General features: G+C 30.0%; 3 protein-coding genes across 6 annotated transcripts; 2 read left to right on the top strand and 1 right to left on the bottom strand.

The window, feature by feature from the left end:
- The first annotated feature begins 42 nt into the window (after positions 1-42).
- Positions 43-4,055, top strand: LOC139091693 (uncharacterized). 2 transcript variants are annotated; one of them, XM_070641846.1, is made up of 6 exons: positions 43-221; positions 1,845-1,924; positions 1,989-2,262; positions 2,857-3,381; positions 3,460-3,663; positions 3,915-4,055. In XM_070641846.1, the coding sequence occupies exons 1-6, from the start codon at positions 170-172 to the stop codon at positions 3,929-3,931; spliced, it is 1,152 nt and encodes a 383-aa protein (XP_070497947.1). In that variant the 5' UTR covers positions 43-169; the 3' UTR covers positions 3,932-4,055. The 2 variants fall into 2 exon arrangements, with proteins under 2 accessions (XP_070497947.1, XP_070497946.1); XM_070641845.1 differs by having other exon boundaries at positions 3,460-4,055.
- Positions 4,056-6,842: 2,787 nt separating this feature from the next.
- Positions 6,843-16,974, bottom strand: Lis-1 (LisH and WD40 domain-containing Lis-1). Its single transcript, XM_070641841.1, has 5 exons — positions 16,855-16,974; positions 11,222-11,392; positions 8,933-9,390; positions 8,132-8,797; positions 6,843-7,652 (listed from the first exon to the last, which is right to left on the bottom strand). Exons 2-5 carry the CDS (start codon positions 11,257-11,259, stop codon positions 7,579-7,581), a joined length of 1,236 nt encoding a protein of 411 aa, XP_070497942.1. The 5' UTR covers positions 11,260-11,392; positions 16,855-16,974; the 3' UTR covers positions 6,843-7,578.
- Positions 14,995-22,327, top strand: LOC139091688 (eukaryotic translation initiation factor 4 gamma 3-like). Of its 3 annotated transcripts, XM_070641839.1 has the most exons (12): positions 14,995-15,234; positions 15,811-15,901; positions 15,982-16,180; positions 17,668-17,726; positions 17,786-19,471; positions 19,560-19,783; positions 19,850-21,099; positions 21,245-21,447; positions 21,506-21,604; positions 21,663-21,879; positions 21,938-22,045; positions 22,104-22,327. In XM_070641839.1, the coding sequence occupies exons 3-12, from the start codon at positions 16,171-16,173 to the stop codon at positions 22,202-22,204; spliced, it is 3,957 nt and encodes a 1,318-aa protein (XP_070497940.1). In that variant the 5' UTR covers positions 14,995-15,234; positions 15,811-15,901; positions 15,982-16,170; the 3' UTR covers positions 22,205-22,327. The 3 variants fall into 3 exon arrangements, with proteins under 3 accessions (XP_070497940.1, XP_070497939.1, XP_070497938.1); XM_070641838.1 differs by having other exon boundaries at positions 15,811-16,180; XM_070641837.1 differs by lacking the exons at positions 14,995-15,234; positions 15,811-15,901; positions 15,982-16,180 and adding an exon at positions 17,289-17,437.
- Positions 22,328-22,374: the final 47 nt, after the last annotated feature.

The raw sequence follows: 22,374 nt of genomic DNA, 5'->3' as shown, positions 1-22,374 counted from the left end.
ATTATATATAGACTTTACAGACACTCAAACTTGCCACAATCTTTTTAATTCTTCTTGAGTCTTCGTCTTTCCGTAACTTTTTTTTTGTTGTTTTTTTGGTTAAAAATATATTTTTTTTTTTATTTTGTTATCAAGTTTGGTGAAGTAAATATAGTCAAGGTCACTAAATATGAAGTATCTTGTAATTTTACTTATTTCTGTGATATATCTCGTAAATGCTGGTAAGTATCAATGGACATAACAAGAACTGTAAATTGAAAAAAAGTGGATTTTTTTTTTTTAAAAAAATAACCCGTTATAAAGCTGCAAAAAATAGTCCAAAAGAAATTGCATAAATGTGAACAAATCTAATCAAAAATTCAATGACCCATGATACAGCACACTGTGAAATTTCAAAACATATTTATTTTGAGTCTCTATCATCATGTTATTTTTGTTAGAATGTGTCTGAAAAAAAAAATCAAGAAATTAATATGATGGTGATCGTTAAAAGAAAATCCCGAAGTAACCGGTTATATTAAAATTCATATGGGTTTTTTACTTAAAACAATATTTGACGAGATTTATGAAAAGTAGCACAATACTAAGCTATAATTGCACATTCAATTAGCATGATGATTCTTAAATAATTGCAAATTGGTACTTTTTTGTTCATCCATTAGTTTTTTTTTGGCAAACTATTATTTTCTAGTCAGCTATAACACTTAAGAATATTGCAATTCACACGCGAATACATGATTTCATCTTTTAGTCATAAATATCTTGATGACGATGATAATGGATGGATGAACAAAGAGTTGTTATTACTGATGTGTGTTGAACAGAAATGAGCAATAAAAACAACAAAAACATGTTTATTACTTACACGTTACTGGCTACAATCATTTAATTTGCGGTAAACTGCCATTGACCTTGATTAAAAGCAGAATCTTCAACTCAACTTATTCATGGTTTTTTTTGCTTCATTTCCTTTCTCATGTCTTGTTCTTTCTCCATTCGTCTGTTTTATATGAAAAAGAGAGCAAATTAATAAGAAGCAGTTGAACAGGATGAGGAAATTTCATTAACTTTCTAGCACAAATGATTAAATGCCTTTCTATAAAAAAATTTTGTGACTTGAAAGCTGTTTTGGATTAGGTTTTATTAATATTACTCACTTCCTTAATACGGATCAAAAAAGTTCATTGACTTTTGAATAGTTTGTCAAACAACAAATCGATTAGAATGGAAATCACACTGTGGGATCAAGTCTTTTCACATTAAGTTTACTTGTCACACTTGGACTATTTGTCATACATACACATTTGACACTAGTCACATCTTTATACTCAGAAAATGCTGATATGCTTGCTTTAGTTTGTTTTCTTAAATTAATTAGCATGCATCAATTAACATATATCTTCGCAGTTTCTCAACGTCGCATTTAAGTTTTGCATAGAGATATTTGACAGAATAAGTGGAATTTCGATAAACAGATATCGAATCCACGTCCTGAGACTTCCAGTCATTCGATCCTATCAGGGGTTACTCGACTATATGGCAAAGTGCCATGCATTTTCTATATCCCATCTATTGTCTATAGCCTGTTTCGTTACAGAACGCTTAGCTAAGTCAAGTCTTAAACTAATTTTAAGAACATAACGAAATAAATATAAACACACAAACAAACCAAAACATGAGTCAAGTAGACTGGAGTGATAACCTTTTTTTGTTGTTTCATCACCGGTTTTTGATTTTGTATAGCTACTTATATTAGTGTTATCATACATATGAATCGTAGCTTGAAAAATATTCAACACAAAAAATTTATTTTAATTCTGACTCACAAAAAAATATATTTTTAGATAATGGCGATTATGTACCAAGAAGTGTTTACTTTATTGATGAAAACGGAAATCCATCAGTTCCACATCCAATCAATTCTGTAAGAGATAATATAATATGAGTCATAAATTAAAGACTAAAGTATGACATTTTGAATATTACAGGGATTATTAAATCGTGTTAGAAGACAACTTCCAGGTCCAGGTTTCGGTCCAGGTTTTGCCTTCCCACAACCAGTCTTTAACTTCCCATCAGGATTCCCTGCACAAGGACAAGGTTCATTTGTTCAATCATCACAGACACTTTCATCTCGTTTCGGTGAAGATGAGCCAGTTGTAACCGGACAAACTCAAACTTTCCACAGCTCTGGCGGAAAATACCAACATACACAAACTGTCTTACGTCCTGACGGAACAGTTCAAACAAACAAACAAACTGGTGAGTCTTGAGTGATAAGTCTTTTATGGTACAACATTGCACATCGTCTTTCAAAATAATATGCTAATTTTTACAATTGTTAGTGAAGCTACTCACTTCCATGATTCATATTATAAAATTGTAAAAGAAAATCAGAACAAAGACAATTGAAGAAGACACATTGTCTGAATAATATATACATTTATTATTAAATGGCACAAATAATCTCGTTTTTGGCACTCTAATATTGCATGCTAAATAAATCTTCATATTTTAATCTTGTCAAGAAGAAAAAGCATGAGAAATGTGGATTAGGTTAATCATTGAATTAATTTGTATAATCATTAATGCCACATCCATATTGTTGAAATACTTTCAGGTCGCTATTCTCCTTCTGGAAAAACCAATTAAAAGTGCCGATAAGAAATTTAACAACAGACTTGACAAAAATTCCTTGTTTTAAATTTTCTTTTAACTTTTAAATTGTAGAATTTCGACTTTAATAATGAAGTAAAGAACAGACATAAAACAATTTTTAAAAGAAAGACCTGTTAATCATGACATTTTTATAATACCTGACAAATCTATCATATCCTCATTTTATATATCATTTAGGAAAGGTAAAGCGTCAAGCAAATCAAGTTCAAAGTCAAGGAGATGAAAATGGTGCAAATCAATTGCAATCACAATCAAATGATCGTCCATCTGGAACACAATTCCAATCACAGAGTCAACCTGGTTTATCACAAACACAATCACAAGGAGCAGGTCCAGCACCTCAACAACCACAAGCAGTTGACAGACAAAACTTACCTCAACAACCTCAACCAGCTGATAGAGCACAAAACTTAGGACCACAAGGTCAACAAGGACACCCACAAGGTGGTCAACAGGGACATCCACAAGGTGGACAACAAGGCGGTCAACCCAACTATCCACAAGGTGGACAACAAGGACATCCACAAGGTGGCCAACCCAACTATCCACAAGGCGGACAACCAAATTATCCACAAGGTGGTCAACCAGGCTTCCAACCAGGTTTTGGAGCATTCCCATTCGGATTCGGAGGATTTGCACCAGGTTTTGGATTCCCACAACAAGGATTCGGATTTCCACAAGCCGGATTTGGATTCCCAGGTGGTAAGCAATCTAAATTGAACTGAGATTCAAATTCTTCATTGGACATTACTGATGATGAAATTACTTTGTCTATTTTAGGATTCCCACAACAAGGTTTTGGCGGAGTTCCACAAGGTCAACCAGGCTTCGCACCTGGATCATTAGATAACAGATTTGGTGAAGATGAAGTTCCAACAGGCGTTGTTGGTGTAGGACAAACAATTACAAGTCAAAATGGTCAATATCATGCAACAAGCTCAATTTTGAAACCTGATGGACAAGTTGTGACAACTCAGCATAGTGGTAAATTTCCAAAAAAGAATTAAATCATTTGTGCTGTGATTCATAAAACATAAATTATTACTATAATTAAATAAAAAAAAAACAATACAAAATCGTGTATGTAAGGTGAAACTTTCATTCAGCATGACTTAAAGCATGTACACAGTCACATACATATTACACAATATCATTAACGTATACATTTATGTGTTAAAATGTTAAACAATTAAAAACAGAAATTAAGACTTAATATTTTACCATGATTTATATAGGAGCCCATAAAGGATAAAGAAACAGACATCACAAAAAAAATCATGGATTAAATAGTAAATTAATTTAATTATGACTCAATTTTGGAAATATCTAGTTCTTATTAATTAAGAATAAATAAAAAAATTATAAAAAATAAAAAAACATTTTTTTGCTTTAATTATTTTTATTTGACTTTTTTCGAGGATCTTTTTCATGTACTCATACTCTCCTAAGTTGTAGACATAATCATAATTCTCATTGTGAAAACATTATTTGACAAGAAATTGTTTTTTTTTTATCCTAATTACTCTTCACAGTTATAATTACCAGAAGTTTATATTTTAAGAAAGATTAAAAGACATTTTTTAGTTCCTTAATTGGATTTAGTCCAATGCTTATGAATCATACAATCAAGTTTTTCTACTTCCAATTATAATATACAACTTAAAATAATTATCATTTTATGATTCCATAGAATCAGAGTTGCTTGAACCGGCTGCTTTTATCATAACAATTACATGTCATAACTACATATAATTTATGCTTCAATCATCATATGAACAGTTTGATCTAATAGCAAATAGCAATCATACTAGAACCAAGTCATTGGCATTTAAAGTTCTTTTATCCGATACAAAGACAAAATCTCATCCAGAACAATAGAATCTTTCATCCGAAAAAGGAAATTTAATCCGGATGATATACAGTGCCAATGCCTTGACCCGAACAGACAAGGAGCTTGTTCATGATAATGGTCACAAAATTGATTATGCCCAATTCCCTAGTGGAACAGCTACATATGTGTCGAGTTCTTTTGAAATTTGTGGAACTTTCCATGATATATCAAGTTAATTATTAGAAATAGGGTCGAGAATGATCAGTCTGTTCCACTTGAGAATACATTGATTGAGTATACTTGTGAGCACGCTCATTTATGTGAGTATCTGCTCCACAGGGCGACAAACTGTACAATGCACCGTAAAAAATGGATCGAAACCAGCCATCACGGTAACTTTGTATCTTATTATTTATACAGCGTCGTGCCTGTGGCTTAGGAAAAACACTGTTCTGTATGGGTATGCTCATTGTCTGCTAGGGGTAACTAGAATGTAAACCTCTTATCTGCTGCATTTTTTTATTAGAAGAAGTCAAGAATGCAGTAAGTCGATGTACATAGTTATCCTATTCAAATTGCAGCCCATCAAGTGACGACAGTGACGTCAAGGCAACTTTGAGTCTTTTCGTTAATACGTAGGTGTCAACCTCAATTCCTGAAACGCACCTCAATGCACAGAACTGGTCTTCGGGATAACCCGAAATGTTTTACAAATTCACTTCCAATGAAAGCCTTAAATATTCAAATTCTTTAGGATTCAGGTACGTTTAATGAATTAGGTTGGACACCCCTAAAACGAGTCGATGCCGTATCAATCACGTTATATTGTTCGAGCAACCCTGTTCTAAATCTTTAAAAATTTTGAAAGAAAACAGTTTTAATAATCTTTACTTTATTATTTTTTGCATTATCTGAATGACTGCAAATTGTGGAAAAATAGTGTTTATAGATAGATTGGTAAGTGATCTGATAATGATAATCATTTAATTTATAAAATTTGAGCAAGAAAATAATGATTTTTGTGTTGATAGTATTTATGAAAAAACTTTTCTTTATATTTATATAGTCAATCAGTTCTTTTTTGATAATCTTTTGTAATTCCAAAAATTTGCTTTTAAAATCATTGGCATAAAAATTATTAACAGCATTAACTTTATTTTTTTGAAAAAATATTTCATTTTGGAAATTTCTGAATTTTTAGGAACTTCCAAAAAAAATGTCTGAAATTTAGTCATATTTGGCGGAATCATAAACTAATGAGAGAAGTAACTTTACTTTACTAATAACTTCCAAAAATTATTGTTTTTACGAGTCTACTATTGTTTTATTTCTTCTTTCAAGTAATCATCTTTATCACAAATAACTTATGCTGTATATATACAATTTTAATTAAGCTTCAAGCATTATGCTCTTAGCGAAAGCAACATTATTTAGCATAACTTTTGTTTATTTATTTCAGTGCATATTAGTTTTAATTATATTTTTTAATAAATTGTGTTTTTTTCCATATTTATTTTAATTGATTATAAAGAGTTTACTAGATTTATATCAATAAATATGATCAGAAAAAGCTCAAGCAATTATGTTTCTAAAATATTTCCTATGTAATGTCAACGGATCAGAAGAAAAAAAATCAATCTTTACATACATCTGTACTGAATCTTTTAAGTCTTTCAATTTATTTAAATATCAAATATTGCTAGAGATAATGCAAAAATTTATGGATATTGGAATTATCCGTCATATAAGGATTGATAGAATAATTCTGAATAAATAATCTTGGATTATTATCAGTTTATGCTGTGGAATAATACCTGAAGTAAGTATAGTGCATGTCTCTAATACTTTAATATTGAGAAAATGATTTTCTTTGTTTCAAAATATCAGGGTCAGTTCCAATTTAACTAGGTTTTTAAGGCAAAAAAACCTAAAATCATTGAATACATTTTGACCCTGCGCAAAGTATATTAAGTTCTCTTTTACAACAAATATATTTAGCATATTCCATAATTTTTAATATAAAACAGCAATGAAAGACAAATTTCCATTTCGTCCATATTGCACGATGTCGTCATTGGTTTTTCCATCATACTATTATTTCTTTAAACTAAAATAGACCTTGATAAGGAAATTAAATTCTAGAACTGATTTCATTAAAACGGATTTTACTGCTCTACATAACTGATTTAGGTTTCCCAATAATCTCAAAAAATTTTATGAGAATGCTATAAAATTTTAGATTAATTTTCATGATCATTATTATCCAATTTTAACGAAATTAGTCCAAAGCTTTTAGAGGTATACAAAAAAAAATCATTGACATTAATCGAAATTCATTTAAAATAAATTTTTATTAAAGTAAAATCATTCCAATTTCATCTAATCATTCACTTAATAATAATACAATATAAGTTACTACATTTTTGTAAGAAATAAAACTTCTTCTCAAATGTTATTAAATGAACTTAATAATCTTCAATATTCACGCTGCCAAAAGAGAAACATTAAGGTATGCTCAAAATGAATAGTTATCATCTATGGATAGTGATTTATGCACATTACTTAAAACGTTGTTTTTTTACATAAAAGTTTAAAAAAGTAAAAAATTTTGAACATAAAAAAATATTCGTTAAAGATGGCAAGTTCGTTTAATGCAAAAATGTTCTTAAGGAAACAAAAAGTATTCGTAGAATTATAATAAAATAAATTCAAATCGTTGACATAGTATGAAGTATAAAAATAATGAGAAAAAAATATATATAATTAACTCTCACAAGAAAAGGAAGGAAAAAAAATATAGAATTTTTATGTAAAAAATAAATTCAGCACTTCCATAATTCTTTTTTGTATCCCTTTGAAGGTTTTTTTTGTTGTTTTTTATTCGCTTTCATTTAACTTAACATAATAAAACAAAAAGATTTATGTTGGACTTCATTCACTTCATTTGATGTGCCGGACAACTGGTTTTGTTTTGTTTTAAAAATAAATACGCAAAGTTTTTTTATTCACTCGATTATGCTAAACCATAAAGTTTTTTTTTTTTTGCTTCTTTCCTTATGAAATACAATTTAACGACATTCATAAACTTTAATCGTTTGATCGACACTACCTGATACTACATACGGATGCGTTTTATGCATATCTAGAATGAGAAAAAAACATATTTACTTGTTAAGTATTTCAAGGAATAATTCAATAAGTCGTTATTAATAAGTCACATAAACTTGGAATTTCTAAATGAATAAAAAATCACATGAAAGAAATTCCGAAGAATTAGTCGATTCTGATTTGAACTGGAAAGCTTTTGCACATTTATTTAAATGTGAACCAAATACTTCAAGGTCAGGTGATAAACCTTGAAATTCAGACTTACTTCAAAGTATTGAAAATTTTATTCTCTCACAAAATAAGTCACTGACTAACTAGTGATCTCCATATTTCGAATTAACGACTTTTAAGGTCACAGAGATTCTCGACTATATAGGAAAAATATTAATTCCCATCTATTTAGAAACATTTTATACGGAAACATGATAATGAATCCTGTTTCTAATAAAATTGTCGAGGCAAGTGAAACTAAGCAATTGTATGCTAAGAAAGTAATAAAATGTAAAAACTTACCAAGAGAAGTACAAAAGTGTGAATGAGCAGCAAGTGTCTTTAAGCAGCGTTTATTACGAATATCCCAAATTCGAATAGTTTTGTCATCACTCGCCGTTAACATGAATTTACCGCCAGGATGAAATACGATGCCACGTACCCAATTGTCATGTCCATAAAGTGTGAATAAGCACAAACCTGATGTTACGTCCCACACTCGAATCGTTTTGTCTCGTGAGCCTGAAGCAAGGAAAGGTCCTTGATGTTGTCCCTTTTTATTATCAGCACCGGCAGCTTCATTAATTGAAGCGGTTGCTGATTCTGGTGCCCACGAAATACATTCAACTGTATGATCATGCTCGCGCAATTCTACTTTCGATTCTTTGGAATTTAAGCACCAGATTCGTACTGTATGGTCATTACTACATGAAGCCATAAGAGTTCCATCAAAATTAACTCGTACCATTCGTACCCATTCACGATGTCCTGTATAAGTTTTTACACAATAGCCTGTCGCTACCTCCCACATCTTAATCGTTTTGTCTCTTGATGCTGATAATAGAAAATCGCCATTTGGAACGAATGCTACTGACGACACGTTGTGATCATGACCGTGCATTGTTTTAATACATTCAAATGTCTGTTGAAAATCCCATAATTTTATTGACAAGTCTGAACTGCATGATGCTAGAAAATAAAATATTAATAAAATTATTAGTATTAATAGCATTTATGTTTGACATTAGCCTCGAGCATTATAAATATTTTATCAGATAACACACGAACTAACACAGAAGTAAATGAATCAATAATAAAGCTTACCAAGCAATTTGCCTTGTGCATCGAAAGCTATATCTTGAACTGAATCAGTATGACCTTTGAGCGTCCTCTCATATTCACCGGTTTCATAGTCCCATACCTTAATTGTAGCGTCCTCAGAAGCAGAGACCATCATGCTAAATACCGGATGAAAAACTACACGATTTATTGTGGCACGATGACCAGAAAGTTTGAATTTTTCTGGTTGACGTGGAATCCATTCTGTTGGTGTCCGCTTAGCTTTCGTTGGTGCTCCTTCTATTAATTCCTTTTCTACCTCATTCAACTTTGATTCCAATTCCATTACTTTCTTCTGTAAACGTATTACTGAAGTCCACTTTTTCTCTAACAATCCACGATACTTTCTTTCGATTTCTGTTGGAACTTCGGCTTCTTTACGAAAAACATCGAGCGCATCGTTATATCCATTACTGCCTAAATAATCGGCAATCGCTTGGTTTCTACACGCAGAAAAATGATGGAAAAATTATTTAGTGGATCTTTATGACTTGTCTAACTACTAGAATATATGGCATAACAATAAAAAAATCAGATTAGCGGCATATTTTCTATGGTTTCATACTATATGTATGTATATAATGATTACATTTCATCAACAGCTCAACAGTTTTTCACAAAAATATGGCAAAAAAAATGTTCATTTAGATTGAGTTTCAACATCAGAGATTAATGGCTTTATGAATTTTTAGGCAGTTCCAAATAATATGAAATGAAATACCGAATTATGACACCTTAAAAGAGCAGCAATACAACAATCTAATTAGGCCTGTTTGGTTGCAATAAATTGATTTTTCTTTTATGTTCATTTTATGATAATCAATAAGTTCCAGTCTAGAAACAATAAATTGAAATTCAATATCCACTAAAATTTGAACAATTATTTGTCAATTGTTAATTGTTAAAATGAAAATAGATTTTTCAATGGCATTAGATACCTTTAAATAAAAGTAAGAAAAAAAAATCAATAGCTGCTTACAACAACGAATATATAGCCATGACGTCAACTTAAGTTGTCTGATGTTTTCATTTTTCACACAGTGTTCTGGGAAATTCCTCAATGGCGAGGATATAAAAATCATGTGTGGGTTAGAAGGGAAAGAAGAAAATATCACAATCGCGTATCCTGCGCACTAAGTTCTGATTCAACATTCTACCTTATGGTGTTAATTTTTAGGGCGCAGATTTGTCTGCCTTGCTTTTGTTGTAGTCGTGAAAAATGAATTTATATATTGTAAAAATTAGGTGTGTTGGATTTGGGAATTCCATTATAGATTGCTTATCAAATGACGTCTAAATCCAAAATTCTTTTATTGCTATTTTTTGAATTATATGGATTGGGATGTACACTGATTATAAAAAAATATAATTTTCAGGCTATATATTGTATTTATTTTCTGTACACAAAGAACTATTCGTCAGCAGCAGTAATATTTAAGCCGTAAAAATGTTCAAAATTCTGATAAGATTTAAAGGAATCGAATAAGTTTAAGATCGCAAAAATCCAGAACTCATTGGAAATATCCTTGACATTTTGGATTTATTAGTATAAAGATACTTATAGACCATTTAAGTTCGTGAAAAAAGTAAAGCAATGTACTGACAAAAAGTACAGCCAATATTCTAGCTTAGACCAAAACTCATATTAGCTACTTTATATAATGAATTTTTTTGGCAAGCATTCCATCGTCAACATTGAACTATAGACCAAAGAAAACGAAATTAACAAACAGTTGTCATAAAAATGCAATAAAATAAGAAGACTTGAGTTAATTTTGAGCATTCGTTGTTAGACTTAGGAAAGAAAAATTCACATGTTTCATGTACTACGACTTTTCATGACTCTTCAAGTCGTGATGAAGTAATTTTAAAAATTAAGAATTTTGACAAATCTTTATTTATTTTTTTTTCTTTAACCTAAGCGTCAATATTCGTAGCCTTGATTTTACTTTTTGTGTTAATCGTGAGATACAATACACAATACTAAAAGAAAAGAAAATATTTAACCGATTATGACACGATATGAATATAGCACGCGTAGTGTCGTCCAATAACATTGGAGTTGACCATTTATTGCTTCTTTATTTGTGACTCACAACTTGACGCCCGACTACGATTGTGTAATTTAGTTATTTTTATTTCTTCTTTTTCAAATAAATCCTCAACAAATGATGGAAAAATTTTCATATGCGTACAACACAAAGCATAGCAGAACAACATTGCCGACACATTCTTTGAAATATTAAGTCATTATATTTTAAATCAATTACTTACAATTCCTCGCGCTGCCGCTGAGATAACACCATTTTCATGTTTTACTTGTTTTTAATGGTACTAATGACTTTTTCCTATTGATGCTTTGTTCTATTTATTCCTTGAGAATATGCGCTCAACTCGAGCTGAAGCAGAAAATATCGTTTGTTGACTATCACTTAAAACTTACTCCTAATTAACGTTCCATTTTTGAAAAGTTCATAAAAAAGAATAAGTATAATGTATGATTAGTTATCATGACTTTTAAAAATAATCCACAATAAATAAGCTGGAAACAAGTTAGGCACTTTCTATTTCACTTCACAACAATAAATTTACTTTTTCATGTTCTTCCTTTTATCACGCAAGATTGGCAAGTGCAAATTTGCATTTAATTATGTTAATTTTGATTCTTCTCATATTATTGCTTTTTTTTACCTTACGTACATTTATGAATACACTTAATGCGCCGTTAGTAATGTTAATTAAGCTCTTTTTTCCTTTCTCTTTTAGCTTGCTATTTCTATGTTTTATTCAGACACGTGATTTAGCAAAAAAATGAAAGATTTCCAATTTCCATCTGTCTAAAACTTAATCTTCATTCAATTATTTTCAATTTAGGAATATTTTTCTTATTAAGTTTCTATTCAATCACACTTTCCGGTAAAAATTCAGTAATAGGAAATCCATTTACAATTGAGTACACTTCACCGACACAAAATAATGTACTTGACTTAAGGCTATGCAAAGTCGCTTTGAATTTATAAATTCCTTATCACAAAATGTCAATCAGCTAGTTTTGTAAATGGTAAGCAATTTCTTAATCGATTTGTTACACACAGTCCAATTATTTTTGTTTGTCGAGCTTAGTCGTTAAAAAACAACAAATTTCATTTATCTAATCAAATATTTTTAAAACCAGCTTCTACTTTTTTATGCATTAATTTTTATGAAAAATGCTGAGAATCACAAAACACGAACTTGATTCAGTTTCGTTGCTATTTTTGAACTAATTCTCATTTTCAACATAAAAAAATCACATTTTATGATATTCTGTTTTTCTTTCCATCCAAAAAATGTCTGTCTAATTTCAGCTATTTTCTTCTTATTTTCTTTTTCTTACTCCACAATCAGAGCAACATTCGAATTCAATGTTTCACAATAAACTATGAGAGTTGCTGCAGAAAAAGGCATAGCATAACAATATTGAAGCAGAAAATGAATTGAGTAAGAGAATATTATTTTACGAAAAAGAAATTAGTTGAGTGTGCTTGCTATTAAATGAGAGAATAATGTAGTTTGGAAGTGATGAAGCCTTACAACTCTGGAATAAATTTTTCGTAATAATACCTTATTCATACATTTCTTCTATAACATTTCACTTGATTCTCTTTGCATTGTTTTTTCATTTTGCCGCTTCCAACAAAAAGCGCAATGATGCTCAGTTACCATAAAATTAATATGATGTGTGATGTCAATGTTTTTATTAGCGTTTCTTTTTGCACTCTCAACTTGGTAAATAGAATGAAGAAAAAAATTGCGTGTGACTCATTAAATTCACATGTATAATCATAGTTTTTTATGCTCAACAGTTATAAAACAAACGGTGCTAAGTCAAGACAGAGAAAAATACATTATTTTTTTATATAAAAGAAATTAAATGTATCTATGACATACGACAAGAGGAAACCATTAGCATTGACTTAAAATATTTCTCCCACTTCCTTTTCAGAAATTTTATGTCCTCTCTAATACCCGTATGTAATATAATATTAGCGAATTGCATTAACATGTTCCTGAACATTTTTCAAAAACGAAATGAGGCGCTGTTCATTAATGATGTCAAGCAATAGCTGATATGTATCTATGTGATTCTTTGTTTTAGCTTTAATCAACATACATTTAATTCAAACATTCTCAGGCATAGAGGGCTTTGCTAGCCATGAGCACAAAAACTGAGAATAATTGACTATAATTTGGCATTGTTTTAGGTATGCTTAATGTTATCGTTTACTCTAAGTTGCACTAATTTTCAACTTCTGACCCGCAAACCGCAATAACATTTTTTTCGATTTTTCATAGACATTATTTACAAATAGTCCATAATAACATACATCAAAATATTCTCATGTTGTTTAAATTGGATTTTCATACAAATCCTTGTAAAGATTTGTTACAATTTGCTACCAACAAAAGGAACAGTAGAAAGTAACATAGCATTTAAGTGGTTATTTCATAACCATAGCTTATTAAAATCTCATAATGAATGAAAGAAATATATCATGAATAGTCAAGTGTCAAAAGAGTGTGGGCGATTTAAATTGTACATATTGGAATGAAATCTATAACCACAATAATTTCTATAGCAATGCAGTATTGTTGGAGAAAGAAATAAATAATCACGAAATGGAAAATTTAAAAAAATTACAAAAAATTATACATGTAAAAAATAAATAAAAACGAATTTGTATCATGAATGAATTTTTGCCTATATAAGCCGAACAATCAGACATGCTGTAGAAAATAATAACAAAAAATATTTATGTCAATTTTTACTTTCGCATATAATTTTTCTTTCATCTCACAGTCATCATCTTACTATGAAAGGTTAGAAATTTACGTACAATAAAGTCATTTTCGCACGCCATCAATTAGCATATATATGTATCCATTTCTAAATTCCATCGGTACCAAAACGTTATGAAAATGAAATTTTGTTGCAAGCATCTTATGAATCTCCTTCCATTAGAATACATTGACCTCCAACACGCAATACAATAAAGTAAGTAATAAATGGAGAAAAATTGAGACCACGAAACAAGTAACTAGGTACCTAATTTACAAGATTTGTGCTAAAAATTATGCTCAATAAAAAGAAAAATGATCACAGAAACCAGTTACAGATTAGAAAATTATTTGAAGCATAGAAAAATTTAGAGTAATCACAAAATAACTGTAAAGTATTTCTTCATACTATACACAAGTGAATGAATGGAAATTCTTATGTGCAGAATTTATTTCTTATTCTGTTTTTTTTTTCTGCGCGGCACATGGTACAATGATGAAAAAATTGTATGAGTCATCGTACACAACATTGAAAGCTCACAGCTTCTAGCGTAGTGTACATGTGTGTATGTACGGTATTTTCATGCTTCATTACATTCTATGTTGTGCATGTTATGTGAATTTTATATCATCCATAGTACAATAATAGAAATCTTAAGGCAACTCAATTGCATTCAGATGTAAGGCATTATTTATTCCATTTTCATGTCAGTTGCGGCATTATGCTCATTATCTGAACAATGTTGGCAACATTTGAATATTTCTTATTATTTTGCAAGATTTTTTATATTTTTTAAAAAAAATTTCACGTCAATGTTTTTGTGTGCAGAATAAAGAAAAATCAATAGCGGAGAAACGAAAGGTCGCTTTTTATCATGAAACATTCCAATCAATAAAAAATTCCAACGCGACTTATTTATATTTTTTCATACTTAAAATTGTTTTGTCTAAGAAGTATTATCGGATGTTCTTTAATAACGTCAATAATGTTACTTCTTCTTTGCATTCACGCAAGCTTCTTCAAATTATTTTTTTTATTTTGTATTTTACTTTATTTATGTCAATGATCAGTGCCAAAAGTCGAGAAAATCAGAACATGCTTAAAGTTTTTCTTTCAGTTTTAGAGCAACAAATCTACGAATGTCATCGTAAGCTAGATGATAAGACGCGATTCATACTGCGCACAAACACTTTTGTCAACCGAATGATTTTTTCATTTCAACTCTGTGCTTCAAAAAAATATATATATTTTATTTGCGCTAACTAGAAATCTTAAAAAAAGAAAATGAAAATTCGTGGCATTTCAATGTTTGCAAACAAAAAAATCTGAACTTGTATAAAAGTGTTTGTAAACGAACAAAAATCTTTATGAGGTGTTTGTACTTGTAATAATATTAAGCATATCGAGGCTGTTCGATGTTTATATTAGTTAAAAAAGATTCATTCATTCATGTTAAAAGAGAAATATGGTAAGTTGAATGTCAAAAAAATGTTGTATTAATTCAATTGCCATAATTGGTTGAGTGGCTTTTAAATAATAGCAAGAAACGCAATTAAAGTTTCTTTTAGAAAAAATTTTAATTTTACAACAAATTGCTCATAGTATAGCTATCATCTGTTTGATGATCAAATTGAATGACGTATGAACATATGTAGATCCAAATGGGGTCATTTTTTCATGATATTAGTTTTTAAGAAAAAGCTGGATGTGATACTGAATTAAAAAAATTATATGAGGTTTGTGAAATAACAATTTAAATTGGACATCATTAATGACAGTCCCCAAAGTATTTCTTATTAGTCTCATCTCTCAATTTTCCATCATAAACTTGCGCTTTAATTGAAACGTGAACGATGATTATAGTTCAAACATCAAATAATATAAAACGATAGAGATGGATAGATCCATATTGATGGCAATAATTTTATGTTGCATCAGCACGTTTGACGCGGTTTTAAATTTTTTTTCTTTATTATATATGTCTATTGCTATTTGCAACAATAAAGCTTCAATGGTAATACATTATTATTATTATATTTTTTAGAAAGCGATTTACATGCATATATATACTTTGGACAGCAATGTGAACAATTTAATGAATTACATGCAAAACCATCAGACATAAGTATCAAATTGTATATATAGATTTTTTTTTCGAATTCAGGTCTCATTGCTTTTACTTATTTTTTTCTTCCTGATTTAAATCATTTTGCAGAGAGCAGAAGGAGAAATAAATTAAAATGAAAGATATTAATTTATTTATGTTTTTCGTGTCTGATTATTGTCGCCGCAAAGAATACTTAACATACAAAAAGTGTTGGATAAGAAAAATGTTGACAAAAATAAATATACACTGGTCAGTCTTGTATTATTTCCTGAATTGTCAAGCATCGAATCGATACATATGGTCTCCAGTAAGTATACAAAAAAATATACTGTAAATGTGTATACTAAATATGTGTATATATTGATTGAATTGCGTCATTCTGAAGCACTACACTTGACTAGATCTTTTCACAGCAGATTAGCACAGATAAAATATTTTTTGTGAATATTAATTTTTTTTTTGGGTATTTGATATTCCTGTTGTCGAATTATGTAAATTTTTTGTTATGTCGCAATTCTTAAATTTTTAAAAATGGAAAAAATTATCCGAGATTCCAATGCAAGTGGTTTTACTCAACAAACTATTTTCCTCTTAACGTTTGTCCATTCATACCGTTGAATATTGTTCGTAGAAAAAATTATTTCATTTGAGGAAAAAAAAATCGATTGGATGTGTCATCAACGCAAAAAAAAAGTATCAAAACTCCTTCGCATATTGAATCATCAGTTTTGTTCCTTGCACTTTAAATTAATAATCACAAGTGTTGAATAGAAGGTCACTAACTATTACAATACTTAAACATTAGTTTTTAATGAAGCTTATCAAATTAAGTGGTATTTTTTCAAGAAAATTTTTCATATTTTTTTCACTCAAGGCTTTGTTTTAATTTTCACAATTATCAGCACTATTTATATGTATTTACATTATCTTTGAATTCACACTTATTTCCAGCTTATTTATGCACAAAATTCCGATACTTACAAGCAATAAAACTTTATGTAAAATGATTAATTTTAAGGAAAATCTATGCACTCGATATTTTGTTGAAGAATGAAAAAAATTTTGGAGAAAAAGTTTTTGTAGACATTTGAATTCGAAAAATCCGTTAAACGGTTACTGTAATTCAACGTCACTAATGATGTTGCTCATTTGGGATTTTTGCGTGGAAATACTTTTTGAATTAGTCTCATCAGTTAATATTTTGTTAACGGGTATAGCTGGAAATGTGAAACTGACACAGCAGAGAAGGAACTATATTTAAATGCAACTCGAGAATTTTGAGGATGAAAGAGTTTGCTAATGTCTCGAAAATTTCCAAATGTTTTTTTCGCGCACTTTTAATATGATAATTTTTAAATTTTAAATGACCGTTTAACATTTAAAAAAATTTCTCTCAAAAATATTCATTTCAAAATTTTTCATTCTTAATTTTATAATTTTCATAATAGTTAGTTAATATTAAGTATATTGATTGAATAAATAGTATTAAAGTATTGAGAAAAACGTAAAGTTACAAAATATATTGCACTAAATTCAATGAGTAGGTCAGCTGATTATAATTCAGGTAATTTTAGTAAAATGTGATTTGGTAAAACTTAATTATAGTTGATAACTAGTCAGGTCTCAGGATCTTTGTTTAAAAAATTGAGCTTTTAGAAGAGATAATTAAGTTTTAATATTCATTTGCTTTTACATTTAATCAAATAAAGTAAAGCTTCGATGAATGTGGTTAGAATTTAATATTCCAAGAATTTTTGATCTCAGAATACATTTTCTAAAATTTTCTTCATCCAGGGAACTTTTATCATCGAAATCAAATGAATGGTAATTTATACGGTCAAAGAGCTCCTGGGGTAAGTTTTAAACGATTCTATAAATAAAGTTATTTTTTGTAACATATGTTTTGTTACAGTATTATCCGACTCGTTTTCCTGTGATTCTTGTTCCACAATCTTATCCACCAGTACATCCAGTAGTTTTACCGGGAGTCCCACCACAATACACACATCAATATGCTCCACAAACGTTTCTAAATACTGCAGTTCCACCGCCATCATCAAATTCGCAACCAGTTGTATTAAAGTCAATTCATACACATATTCAAAATGCTTTCCGAAAAAGTCGTGCCATACCTATTGTTGATCCCAAAACAAAGAAGGTTATGTTCGATGAAAATCAACGAAACAAGGATTGTTCGCTAAACGAAACTGCAGCAGAGTTTGTTCCATCGACTAATTGTACAAGCGATGATACCCAAAATAAAGACACTACTGAGACTGAAGCACTAGCGCTCTCAGCACAGGATACAGTTGTTGATTTGAATGATACTCTTGACAGTGATGCATTAGATGCAGGGTTATCGTTCGAAAACAAAGAAGAAAATCCTTCATTGACTGCAATTATCAAGCAAATTCCATCAAATTTGGAACAAAAATTAAATCAAGATGATGAAATTCAGCTAGTCAATAATTTAAAGCCAATAACTCTTCCCAAAAAGCAGGAAAGTCATTCATCATTACCAGACGCATTTCCCGATGAATCATCTAGAAAACGTAACCATGAAACATATTCACATTCACCACCATCAAGTCGCATTTTTAATGACTTCCAGCAGTTTCATCCAAGAAATTTTGATCTTAGAAAAAATACAGTTGACAACAGACAGTTTCAGAATAATCTAAACAGATTTCCACATCCTTTTAATAATAGAAATTCGCAACAGCAGCACCAACGCAGACAAAACAATGATTATTTTGCACATAATAATGAGAGAAATTATCACAGAACTGCTTCTGAAAGGAATTTAAGCACGTTCAATTCAAATTCATCATCTTATCATCATAACAGAACCTTTCCTGTAAACAATACGGAAAATACGAAGGTTGATCAAGAATGTACAGCTCATCCCATTAAAGATTCTAATCAGAACTATATCGTTACTGAATCGGAAAAATCAAAGGAAGTAAAATACGATGAGAACAATAATGAAATAACAGAAGAGTCTGTCAATTTGACTGAATCATCTTTGTTTGAATCGACTACAGAAAACAGTGAAAGTAGTTTAAATCTAAGTTGTAGATATAGTACAAAAAAATTAACAGAATTAAAAAAGAGTCCATTGGTTCTTTCAAAACCGCCTACAATAAAGGATGGCTTGCTAGATTCTAGTATGAATAAAGCTGTTTGGAGTGTTCTTTTTGATAAAAAAAATCGAATTGAAGAACATTCAAATGAGGATAATAACATGTTCATGCAAAATAATAAGAGCAATTATTTAAAAAGGACAAACAGTAATATGCGATATGATAACAATCAAAATCAATTGTGTAGGTCTAAAAGTGGAAACGAAAAGCAGCTTATAAAAATGAATTTAAGTATAAAGGAAGATGTAAAACTAAATAGTGCTGAGAATGCATGGAAACCGTCACATATGAAACACCCCGAAGATTTAGACGATAAAGACAGAGAAATGGCAGAGCTGCTTAAAAATTTCCGTTCCTTACTTAACAAAATTACAGAAGAAAACTTCGAACACTTAGTCAAAGAGATAAATGATAAGCGGAAGTATATGATTAATTCTTCAGAGAAGTTATCAGCGGTAAGTTACTTAAATTAAAGTTCATTTTATGTAAAAGACAAAATCAGTTAGTTTCTTTATTAATTACATTTTCGCTCTTTTTTTACAGATTGTTAAGCTGCTATTCGAAAAGTCCATATCCGAACCAGGCTATGCTTCAACTTATGCAAAACTCTGTCAAGCACTTTCTACCGTACATTTGATCAACGATGAAGTTATTGCCGTAGCAAAGAAAACAACAAATCCATGGAAGATTTACTTAATTAGTCACTGTCAACAAGAGTTTGAACGGTCTAAAAAGGACGACGTCATTTTCAAAAGCCTTCAAGAGAGGTAATTTTAAAATATAATAATTCATTGTAAATATTAAAAATTTCAATTTATAATTTTGTATTACAGCATAAATAAGGCAAAAGATACGGAAGAGATTGAGAATTATGAAGATCTCTATTTTAAAATTCGTCAACGTGCAAACGGAACTGTGAAATTTATTGGAGAATTGTATAAGATGAACATGTTGACGGCAAAAATTATGATGGGATGTATTGAAGTTTTACTTACGTCAATTACAGAAGAAAATATTGAGCGTTTATGCAAATTACTCACGACAGTTGGAGAAAAGCTTGAAGGTGAATTGAAAAACAAAAATGACATGGACAAATATATGAATCAATTGTCAAAATTAAGGAATTCAAACGTTATCACAACTCAAAGAATTAAATTTGATATTTTAAATGTTATTGATTTGCGTGCATCACGATGGAGGCAACGTGAAAATGCTAGAATATTGGAGACAAAACCGCAAAAATTACAAGATTTACAGGAAGAAGAGAATAAGAAGAAAAGACTAATGCAACAACAGTTGAATGATTATCAACCGAAACAATCCTCTCAAAATAATTTAGGACGACAGAGGTCACAAAGAAGTTTTGATAACGATGGTTTTAGAGTAAATGTTTCTAAGCACTTTGATTTTAATAAATTAAACATTCCAAAAACAAATAATGCAGAGATGTCGTTGGGACCTCCAAGAAACTTGTTCCAAAACTTCCACAAACCGTCAGGACATATAGAACCTCCACCTACAAGAGTCAGCAATCCATATGCAAATTTATTAACAGATTGCGACGATGTTGAGCAATTGCCAACCCTTCATCATACTCGATCAGGATCTAGCAGTAAAAATAATCGAAAGGATAAGAAGAATGGTTCTCATTCACAAGGAAATAATAATAACAAAGAGAAGTCTAAAACACGTTCACCATCGCCTGTCGTAGAAAAGCCTGCTGAAAATGATGATGATGATTTCTTCATGATTGATTTGACAGAAAATGAGGAAAAAGATATGAGATTTCTTACAGATAAAATGCAGCAATTTTTTAAAGCAAAAATTACAATCGACATGCTGCTTGCGGATTTAAAAAAGATTAAAATCACAAAGAATATACTTGGACAAGTATTTACTGATTTGTTTGATAAAAAATCAAATGAACGAAAAGAACTGATCGAACTTCTCGGTGATATTTGTCGAAAGGGAAATTCAATTACAAAAGCTGTAAATATCGAAGCTCTTAAGCTTGCCATCAAGTCAATCCCTACAATTATTTGTGACGTTCCACTTGCTTACGATTACTTTTGCGAATATTGCGGTAAGTGACTAGAATTGTCTTACGTAATGCTAAGTCTACGTAAGGTTTTTTATATTACGTAAATCTAAACGTTGAGTCTTCTGTTACGTAAACTTAAACGTTATGTCTTGCGTTAAATTTCTCTAAATTTATATTTCTCTGACAGTTTACTTTTACGAAAATGGATTGATTACCAGCATAAAGGATATTGAATGCATTTGTCAAAATCAACAGAGTACTTTGGATAAAATAAAGAAGAAATTAAACAATAAAGAATGTAAACAAACACAAAATGTAAAAAATCTTGAAGAAGAAGTTTCAGACGATCTAAATAAGTCGGATCAGAGCGTACCATCAAAAGTTAAAAACGTGAGTTATTTTTTTTAAATTTAAAATTACTAAGCTCATTTATTACTCTATATTACAGGAACGGTGTCTGCAAAAAACTATGAAATTCATTCAATTTAAATTAGAAAAGAAGCAGAAAAATTCAAGCTTTTTGGAGGAAATTTACAATGAAATTGATGTAAGTAGATGTAAGCTTTGATATATTTCTTTTACCAATATTTTTTAATCCATTATAGAAGGAAAAATGTTCGGAAGTTTCAAATTTCATCCAAGATTTAACGATAACAATATTAAAGGCTTGGCTAGAAAGTAAAGGAAAGAAAAGTCAGAAGAAAATGGTTGACATGACCAAATTATATCCATTGTTTATTCGCTACCTTGACAATGACATTTTAGCTCAGGTCGAATGCATAAATGCCCTCAACATGTTTGCATTCACTAATCCGAATATAGGTATGTATTGACATTATTTGTGATTGAATATCACAGCTTAATGATTCTTTTCTTGTAGAAAATTGTAATCTTTGTACACTATTTGACTTATTTTACGAAAATGATGTCATTTCAATGGAAGCGTTTAACATTTGGAGAAAACAGAACCTCAATTCACCATCAAAACGTAAGATTTTTTTTTGCAGGTTTTTAACAGTCTTATATTTTATTTTAAATTGTTTCAGGTGAAGCACTTAACCAAACAGTGAGCTTTTTCGTAAGGCTCGATGAAGCTGATATATCTGATGATTTCAACTGTACAAGTAGTACGATAAAAGAAGATTAAATTCTGTCTTTCAATATATTTCCTGGATGAAATTTTGAAAATTAAATAATTATTTGATCGTTTAGATTGTTAACGAGCATGATAAATGCTGGAAAATTATAAAAATATATCGCCATATCAAAATTCCGGAAATAAGTATGTTGTTTTATTATTATTTTTAAGAATTTATT

Source organism: Chironomus tepperi, unplaced genomic scaffold, assembly GCF_022539635.2.
Source record: "Chironomus tepperi strain 1889 unplaced genomic scaffold, CSIRO-AGI_Ctep_v1 contig_260, whole genome shotgun sequence".
Taxonomy (NCBI): Eukaryota; Metazoa; Arthropoda; class Insecta; order Diptera; family Chironomidae; genus Chironomus; species Chironomus tepperi.
Note: the sequence above shows the minus strand (reverse complement) of the source record. Positions and strands in the feature narration are given on the sequence as shown.